The sequence below is a fragment of the Kryptolebias marmoratus genome, linkage group LG17 (assembly GCF_001649575.2).
Source record: "Kryptolebias marmoratus isolate JLee-2015 linkage group LG17, ASM164957v2, whole genome shotgun sequence".
In the NCBI taxonomy this organism is placed as follows: Eukaryota; Metazoa; Chordata; class Actinopteri; order Cyprinodontiformes; family Rivulidae; genus Kryptolebias; species Kryptolebias marmoratus.
The window spans coordinates 23,837,494-23,847,578 of NC_051446.1; the positions used below are offsets into that span (position 1 = coordinate 23,837,494).

A 10,085-nucleotide genomic window follows, 5' to 3' on the forward strand; every position below is an offset into this window, starting at 1 on the left:
CTCTGCTTTAAACCCTGCAGCCCGTTAAAGATCTGTTCTTCTTGTTCTTCAGTAAATCGACCACAAAGTGGAGCCAAAGCTTCGGTGCAGAAAGTACGGTGGCCCTGAGGTGCAAACCACAACAACATTCTGTGCACATTTTAAGTCTGTTCTTCTAGTTATATACTTTCTTTAAAGTAATAATTTTATAGACTTTTATTTTGGCTAAATCACCCAAATATCAGATTAAAATGAAAAGGCCCAACATTCATCCATGTCAAAGTTCTAGTTTTATTGTGAGAAATGAGCTGAAGCTGTTTTGGTGGAAATAACACGTGCATTCTCGTGCACGCTCAGAGCATGTGTGGTGAATCACCCTCAGCTACTACTACCACATCAAGTTTCATCTCAATATGTGTAAAAAGGTTTTCAGTTTCAGATGTTCATAGTGATTTCATCCTGCGAGTTTAATTAAAATCCATCCAGTGCTTCACAAGATGTTTCGCTAACAGACAGGGTTGACTCCAACAGTTAATGGTAAATATTTAAGCAAGGTTCTCATGTAATGAGCAGCACTTGGAGTATGTGTTATGAAGGAGTCTTAACTTCGACCACAACAAATTTTAGCACTTTATCTGTAAAATTGACTGACTTTTAGCCATTGTTGTGAGTAGTAAGTTCAGTTGGCCGTGGCAGCCATTTTAAATCGGGTTGACTCCCAAAGCTGAACAGCTGTAGACGTACATCAAATGATTACAACCTGCAAGTTTCATTAAAATCCGTCCCGTGCTTCGTGAGATATTTTGCTAACAAGACACGCAGCCATGCGCCCCGCAGTTTGCCGCTCTGCCAGCAGGGGGCGGGGACTATCCCTTCCTCCCCCTCTCCCCTCCAGGTGGACGTGACGTCACCGGGGCTGAAGGTGGCGTTGGCTCGAGCTCCTCCTGAGCTCCTCAGTCAGGAGGAGATCCGGAGAGGGGCCGAGCCGCCGGGACGAGCAGCGCTTCTCGCCGATCATGGCCGCTTTTTATCGCCTGTGGACGGTTCCTGCGCCCAGCGTCTGAGCGGTATGGGTCTCTGCCGGTTCTCTGTATATTCATTCAGTTTTATTACAGCCTCGTTACGGCTTCAGACATCTTAAGTTTCCCTCATTCATTCCCCCGTCGGCTCCAGTTCAGAGGGATACATGAAGAGGAGAGGAATGTGGATGGAAATGAGCGCCGTGTGCGCGCTCTGCTGTCCTGCTGCTGCGGAATGGCTGCAGGCTGTAGGTGCAGGCTGTAGGTGCAGACTGTAGGTGCAGGCTGTAGGCTGTAGGTGCAGGCTGTAGGCTGTAGGTGCAGGCTGAAGGCTGTAGGTGCAGGCTGTAGGCTGTAGGTGCAGGCTGAAGGCGGTCCACAGGCAGATATTTGATGGGTGTCAGGATGTCAACAAGAACGGGATTAAAGCTGCAGCTGGAAGCCACCAGGCTGAGGAGAAGCCTCATGTTGGAGCTATAGAGGAGGGAAGGCTTCAGCTGCTTCAGCTGCAGGAACACAGACCGGAGCTGAGGGACGCTGCTGAAACTGAGCTGGAACGAGCCGAACACCAGCTGGAAGCTAAAAGAAAGCAAATGGTTAAGCTAAATGTGACAAAATGTAAGCTGAAGTGAGATAAAAGTAGCAAAAGGTTAAGTAAAAGCAGCTAAATGTTTTCTAAATGTAGCAAACCATTAGCTGAGAGCTAAAAGTAGGAAAACGCTGTCTTAAAGCAGATAAAGGTTCGCTAAAAACAACCAAAAGCAGCAAACAGTTAACTGAAAGCCAAAAGTAGTGAAAGATTAACTAAAAGTTGCAAAAACAAGTCTGAGCAGCATCTCCTGAACATGATTTTCTTTCAATCCTAACTCGAGCTCTCTGTGTGGTTTTGATCAGCTCTCCAGCATCACCTGATCCCGATTCGACGCAGACAGGATTAAATCCAGGATCCGCAGGGGTGAATTTCTGCCCGGAATCATGGGGAACCAGCTGACCGACATGGCTCCCAGCACGCCGTTCCTGCCGAGCTTCCAGTGTCTGCACGTGGTGGTGATCGGCCTCGACTCGGCCGGCAAAACGTCTCTGCTCTACCGCCTCAAGCTGAAGGAGTTTGTGGAAACCATCCCCACCAAGGGCTTCAACACGGAGAAGATCAAGGTGCCGGTGGGGGCGTCCCGGGCCATAAACTTCCAGGTGTGGGATGTGGGCGGGCAGGAGAAGCTGCGGCCCCTGTGGAAGTCCTACACCCGGCGAACGGACGGCATCGTCTTCGTGGTGGACTCCACCGAGCTGGAGCGCATGGAGGAGGCCAAGGTGGAGCTCCACAAGATCACCCGCACCTTGGAGAACCAGGGCACACCCGTGCTGGTCCTGGCCAACAAGCAGGACCTGGACTCGGCCCTGTCCGTCAGCGAGGTGGAGAAGCTGCTCTCCGTGCACGAACTGAGCACGTGCACGCTGCATCACGTGCAGAGCTGCAGCGCCGTGGACGGTCAGGGGCTGCAGGCCGGCCTGGAGAAACTCTACGAGATGATCCTGAAGAGGAAGAAGGCCGTGAGACACAGCCGGAACAGGAAGAGATGAGGAGACTCGTTCAGCGCCAGGACACTTCGGAGCTTAACGGCTCGCTTTTTTTTTTGTTTTTTTGTTTAACTGCAGAGTGATTTTGTGCCAACAAGCCGCCTTCGGGTCAGCAGAAATGGATTTGCTCATAACACCGAAGCAGTATTGACGTTTTTTTTTTCGGGGTGCAGTCGAGCAGCTGAACTGACAGCAGTTAGTTGTCACTAAGTGCTTCTCCACACTTGATTGGAAAGTTTCTAAGAAGACGTTCAGATTTTAACCTAGAAACACGTTTATAGAGACAGAAGTCGTTTAGAAGCTCTCTTAAATTCCTTCACTGGCTTGCACAGATTTTCTTTTCCACTGAATCACTATTTTTATTCCACAGAATATTTATTGAACGCTCCAATGTGTTTGTGTCAGACAGAGGGGATTTTCTTTTTATTTTATTTGCTGAAAATGTGAGAAATGAAGCAGTGTTACAGAATACCAATAATATTTCGTTTCTTTCCCTGTGATGAGCTCAGATGTTAAGTTTCAGTCGGTAGAATTCCAGTGTTAACACAAGTTGTACATTTTTGTAAATCTACAGACCTAATAAATCTAAGCACTGTACAGAAAATAAAAGATTATCTTTGTTTTTTTGAGGTAATGGAACCGAATGACCCAACAGCTCTGTGCTTTCTGCTTGGAGATGAAATCTGGGACTTGATTTGCAAATATTTTCCATGGAAACACATGGAGGTCTCTTCAGTTCCTTCAAAAACATTGTTCTTTACTATTCAGCTACCCTTAACTAGCGCTTTGCCTGTTTTATCTTCTGGCTACATTTAGCTTTTAGCTTTTGTTAGCTACTTTATCTTGCATTTTGCTACTTTTAGCTTTTAACTAGCCATTTGTTATTTTTAGCTCAACTCTTAAGCTCACATTTTTGCTTCTATTAGCTTTTAGCTTGTGTTCTGCTCCTTTTAGCTTTAACTTCAGTAAACTCCTGTCTTTGTTTCTTCAGGTTAATCTTTTAGTTTTACGGCTCGTGACTTGGACTGTTTTGGTTCTTTGTGGCTGCTCCGGTTAACGGCCTGCTGAGCATTAAACAGCAGCACAGAAAGGCTAATATTTCCCTCGGGAGTCAACTGAGAAAGCCGACGTGAACCAAAGTTACTATTATTGTTAAAAAAAACAAAAAACCGAAGAGTGAAAGCAGTCACTCCTCCACCTGCGGACCAGGCGATGTTCTGCGCTTCTCAAGAGTTTCAGCCTCTAATAGCAAAGAGTAGCTGAAAGTTAAAGAGGGAACACAACCATTCAGGTTTCACAGTCCTGAGTTATGAGGCTCCTTTGTATTCATGTCCGGATCAGAGAGGAGGGGGGTCCTTCCCTTCCCCCCACCTAAGACGGGACAATCCGTTTAGTTTGAGTCCCACCTTCTGCTGTCTGCCAGCAGCTTACAGTGAAACTCCGGTTGGTAGAAGCCCGTCTATCCACAAAGGAATAAAGTTATCCTTAACAGCGAGGAACAGAAATAAAAACCCACAGACAAAAACCTGAAACAAGTTGCTAGACCGCTTCAGATCAACTAGTTTGGACCAGGAGGCCAATTTCAAGATGTAGAGAAAGAAATGACAGCTGTGAAGACACATCTGGGACGAGAAAACATCAGAATCAACCTTAAAGGGTGTCAGACATTCACTTTATTCAGTAAAGGCCGACAGTAACGTAGGAATTAAAAGTCACAGAAAACTGAACTCAACAGCAGAAACATTTGGTTTGTGGAGCAGATGTTACAAGTTAAAGTAACCCTTCACTCCCAGCTCTGAAGGGAAAAGTCCGAACTCAGTGGGAGTCTATGGAAGCTTGGGTGTGTGCTCTCTGAGCTCTGGGGGGGATGTGAGAGAAAACTATAATTATGGCTTTCGTAGTTTAAACCAGCACCCTTAATTAGGTTAAAGGGCGTACAACATGACATGTTGGTCTCATGCTAACTAAAGTATCATAAAATGAACTTTCAAATAAATAAAAAAAGGAAAAACTGTGACCTCTTTTGCTCGTCTTTGTGTGTCCTGAACACAAATATCTCCCATGAGACCTGATCTGCTGTTGACGACAGTTGGGTTTGCTGGATTCAGTAATAGGTTTTAAACTAGTTCAACTAAACACAAGGTCACATGTGTGTGTGTGCAGGTGTGTACCACCTGATGTGTCGCTTTAACATGTCGGCCGCTCGCAGGCCCTCCTGCTGGGCGTCCACATAAAAGCACGCACGCATCTCGACTCCTGCGACCTCGCCGTCTACATTATTCACAACGGCGAGCTCATTACAAGTTTCAAGGGTGTCTTTTGCCGAATCATCTCGATGCAGCAGCTGGTCCCTGAATAAATTTGCATGGAGATGTGATGTTTTCAACAGCTGAGACACACTGTGGACATTTGGAGGCATCGGTCAAGTGATGCAAAACACCAAAAATATTCTGTGACTGAAATGCTGCGTCCAAACGAGAAGGTGTGAAAAACACCAAAGGATGATGCTGCAGGATCGGGAATCTGTGATCTCATGCAGGAACTGGATGAACCGTGTGGCTGGTATCTGTTTCTCTGCATTCTTTGGATGCTTCTCACACATGCTGAGCAGGTTTTTTGTTTCTGAGATGTAGAAGTGGCTGACATGAAACACTCAAAGAGCAAAGAGCCTTGGGGATGAATCAGAAAGGAAAAATACAACTCAGAAACAAACTTTAGGGGATCTGTCTGTACACGGGAATCTTCAGGTCTACAATAAAAACAGACATCTTCATACAGCTGTAATCACTGTTTAAATTTCTACTTTACAGGAAGCAATTCTGTTTTAACAAAATCCACAAAGAGCACTGGTTTTCTCTGGATCCAAACTTTCTAGTTTAAGTCACAGTTTGTAGTTTTGGGTAAACGCAGTAATGAAGGCGTCGTTTTCAGGTCTGTCCACGTTCCACATAACATGACTCTTAGAATCGTTTGAATTGTTTTTATTTTGTGTAATTGGAAGGTATGGCTGCCATTAGGTTTTGTTTGTTGCTGAATTATGATGCAAATGATGGTGAAGCCACCAAAATGTCAGGAATTTCAGGAATGTTTGAGCTCTGATGAGTCACCTTTTCTGCTGGTTCCTTCCGGCTTCCAACATTAAAACGCAGCTGCTTTGGATTGAGCCGTTAGATTATGTTAATTTATGAAGATTAACTGTAGAGGGGCTAGTGGTGGTTTAAATCTTATTAAACACAACCAAACTTATAGTCTTAGTACCAAGTACTCACCTAGTAGGTACCTTGTACGTACTCTGTGTACCCTGTAAGTACACAGAGTACTGACTGTAAGTCCCAGTACATAGCAGGTACATAAATACCAGGTAGGTACCTTGTAAGTACACTCTAAGTATCAGGTACTGTTAAGTACCGGGCTGTCATATATATTGCTACCATTTTGTTTAAATACGACTCAACAAGCAGGTGGTAGTTTTGCAGATATTTGACCTTAAATAGAGCAAGTTTAAGATTATTTTGTGTGATGTCACTGCAGCTCTGAGGAGGAAGTTTTAATAATTCACTCTGAGTAAAACATAGTACTATGTAGTGAACTTTATTGACCAAAAATACAAGATTAAAATCCACCGTTGGTGGATATTAGAGCTAAAGCTGTCATGAGTTGTTCTCTGCGGACCTTTAATCTCTAAAACTTTGAGCGAGAGTGGCTCGTGTGTGATATTTAGCTGAATTATTGAAAAGGTAGAAACTAAAGGGGCGCCCATAAACAGAAGTGGCGCAGAAATGGAAAACGAGGGAACCGTCAAAGTTATTCAGATTTCCGGGTGATAAAATCTGAATTTGTTACTGAAATATTTAAACATCCGGCTGTTAAACGCCACAGAGAACGACAAATAAATAACGACCAACGGCTATTTCTTCGCAGGCCTTTTATGATGAAAGGCAACCAGGGAGCCAGGCACAAATCCAGCCTCTCTCAACGTGCCCACCCAGGTCTTAAATGTAATTTTCTGTCGTCATGGCAACTCAAAGCCGGCAGTCACTAAAGGGTGACCTGCGAGGGCAACAATGGGGGTCAAATGACTTCTTGAGGCTGGATGTCCAATCCAGCTGAGGTTACTGAGGGGGCAGGGGAGATGAGAAAAAGAAGCTCGGATCAATACTGGAATCCTGAGATCACTAAATCAAGTTGTCTGCCTCGCTGGGGTTTTTCTTATCTTTATCTGCAACTATCTGTCCGCATTTACCTCGCTTCGGTTTCGATAATCCGTGTTCAGTTTGCTCCCGTTTATTTGTTGTAATCGCCGTAAAGATTTCTCAGATTTGGCGCTCCTTTTCTGGAGCATCCACCCCCCCCCCCCGGGATGGCTGACGAGCAGAATTGGTCGTTTGTAGGAGAAAGTAAAAAAAGGTCTTTAGAGGGTTCAGAAGGAGCGGTGTTTGTGGGAGGCCGGGATTAGTCGTTTCAGCTTTTATTGAAAGGTCGTAAAGCTGCCACTTGGCCTTCGTTTAGAGTCGAGCCTGTAGGACAGAATAGATTGCAAAGGAAGCTGAAGCTTCAATTCTTTTTACGCTCGGGGCCATAAAGAAAGAAAGAAACCATCACGGCTGTAATTCTTGGTTGTGAAACACCAATGTGGCAGTGGAATACGCTTCTGTGTTTGTGGCAAAACCCCCTTCAGCTCTGAGGTAAATGTTTTGCAAAACATACGGATCCGATTAGCTTTTTTTTTAATTTTTATTGTTTCCTATTAACTTAAGGCCAAGAATCAATTTTATTTTATAGAGGTTATGCTGTAACACATCTGGGTCCAACAGATTCAGATGGATGAATGATTCATGGCCCATAGTGGGCATGAAGCAACAATGGGTCGTAAATTTACTGCAGTTTAAATTATTTATGGCTGGACCGTTCCATGATTTGTTTGGCTGCGGCGTCAGTAAAACATACTTGTGATTTCCACAAAAACAGATTCAACAGTTCCTAAAATAATCGGATTAACTGTTTCAAAATGGTCCGACCATTCAGCCACATTTTCAAACACAAAAACAATCAATTTTACAGATATTGACCTCAAATTAGGCGGGGAGTTGCTGAGAGTCACCCTCAGCATATAATCTAATCCTAATGGATTGTTAAAAGGTCTTTGTTTAAAATGTTGCCTTTAACTGTTTAGAACAGTGGTCTCCAACCCTGGTCCTCAGGGCCACCATCCTGCATGTTTTCTTTGTTTCTCTGCTCCAACACACCTGATTCAGAGGTTAAATCACCTCTTCATGTTCTGCAGAAGCCTGTTAATCACCCATTGATTTAAATCAAGTGTGTTGGAGCAGAGGAACAAGTAAAACATGCAGGATGGTGGCCCTGAGGACCAGGATTGGACACCCCTGGTTTGGAATCAACTCTGTCCGTCTGTTAGGGAAATATTTCTTCAACCACTGAACAGATATCAATCAAACTTTTTGGAAGATTTAGACTCAATCCAATTCAAGATGGTGATAGCATAAACTGTTGGAGTCAACCCTGTTTGCCTGTTAGCAAAATATCCCAAGAACCACTGGATGGAGTATCATTGACGCACATCTACAACTTATTAACTTTTAGAGTCGATCTAATTCAAGATCGGCTCCAACTCTGTCATCTCAACATGAGATGATGTCAAACTCTGGTGATGAACATTCCTTCGAGGATTCTTAGGCATGTAATTATTAATTTAGAAGTAAGAGAAATGTTTGCAGATTACAAGTATTTTTTTACGAGGTGTGTCCACAGTTCCATTCCTAACTCCTACACTAACACCTCAGATTTTACCCCTGATCCCACATTAGGATTACCCTAAAACCCATCTGCTGTTTGTCGGCGAACTGGTTGTACTTGAACTGCTCCCAGTAGGCAGTAAACAGCAGATCCTGTTAATCCCGGCCGCTGCTGCAGCTTAAAGGCAGACAGTCCTGTAAGCTGCGCCCGGATCGATGTGGAGCAAACATGCAGGGAGGTGATCACAGCTTGTTTATTTGTGTCTGCTGACGTGGGAAGTATGTGACTCGATTGAATGCATCCAAATGGTTTACTATGACGGAGGAGACATAACTGTTGCTCTTTTTAGGATTTACTCGTCTCGGCTCAAGGCTGTGAGTCAGGGCAGGAGGAGGATGAGCGGTCACAGCTGTTAGGTTACAGACAGACTGCTAACAGAAAACCTTTTACACTGCTGGATGGTTGATGGAAATCCATCCATTCATCCATCTTCTACAGCTTATCCGTAGTCAGGTCGAAGAGGCAGCAGGTCCAGAAGACAAACCCAGACCTCCCTCTCCAGATCCTCCTGCAGGATCCCAAGGCATTCCCAGACCAGAGAGAATCCAGAATCCCTCTAGAGAGTTCTGGGTCTGCCCAGAGGTCTCTTCCCAGTGGGACATGACCGAAAAACCTCCAAAGGGAGGCGTCCTGATCAGATGAGCCACCTCAGCTGACTCTTTTTGATGAGAAGGAGCAGCACCTCTACTCCGAGCTCCTCACCTCCTCTCTAAGGCTGAGCCCCGACGCCGTATGGAGGAAGCTCATTTCGGACCAGAGTTTTGCCTTTCGACTCAACTCTTTCTTCAGATTGAAGCAACGCCATCATTACTGCAGACGAGGCCCCGATCTGTCAGCCCATCTCCTGCTCCATCCGACCTACTGCCCCAAACTCCAACATGTGTCAACATTTCCTCTAGAGCTCTGCAGGAATCTGGGACTCACTTTTGTAATAATCTAAACCAGCGGTCTTGAGTTCAAATTCAGAGATGCGCATGAATTATTTTTTTACTTTCAAAAGATTCAGATTCAGGTTCCAGTTCCTTTCTGCCATCCAAACGTGGGAATTACCGTCACTGCGAGACGAGCTTTGTTGCCTAAAATAAATGACCATAAGTTGTGGAAAAGAGTTACCTTAAACTGTAAAAAAGCTGTACTGCAAAAAATGAATTACAGTAAAAGCAGGAAAAGTTACATCGCCTAAAAGAAATGATCATAACTATGGGAAAAGGTGCACAAGTAAAAATAAATAAATATATAATGGCTATTTTTAAAAGTAATTATTTTAATCTACTGAGACTTAACCACTGATCCGGGTCCAGATAACTTTATTTGGGTCCAGATCCGTACCGCAGTCTCGCCAGTACTTTACAGAACAAATGTCAAATTAAACTGTAGACATGTGCGGTCTTTTGTTTTTACTCTAATATGTGGCCGTTAGAGAGGACATGGAGGGAGTTGGAGGACAGAGGACACAGAGGACAGAGGAGGACTCGATGTGGAGACCCCTGAAAAGAGAACAGCTGGAAGATGAAGATGTGGATTTTTTTGTTTGACGTCAGATCAAATGGATCCAAACTTTTCTTCACCTGCTTTAAAGAACTGGGAAGACCACAAAGTTACCTTTTCCTCGATGGACTGCAAATATTACTTATATATAAAAACACACGAGACTCTCTGAGCACGGCAGTGGATAAAGCTGTGTTTGGTTAGCAG

At 44.4% G+C, this 10,085-nt stretch overlaps 1 protein-coding gene across 1 annotated transcript; it reads left to right on the forward strand.

Moving 5' to 3' along the window:
* Positions 1-890: 890 nt before the first annotated feature.
* Positions 891-3,220, forward strand: arl4d (ADP-ribosylation factor-like 4D). Its single transcript, XM_017434316.3, has 2 exons — positions 891-1,046; positions 1,893-3,220. Exon 2 carries the CDS (start codon positions 1,974-1,976, stop codon positions 2,577-2,579), a length of 606 nt encoding a protein of 201 aa, XP_017289805.1. The 5' UTR covers positions 891-1,046; positions 1,893-1,973; the 3' UTR covers positions 2,580-3,220.
* Positions 3,221-10,085: the final 6,865 nt, after the last annotated feature.

What these genes read in the sequence shown, in the direction of transcription:
- arl4d (XM_017434316.3), top strand. Translation starts at nt 1,974, where the DNA reads ATGGGGAACCAGCTGACCGACATGGCTCCCAGCACGCCGTTCCTGCCG.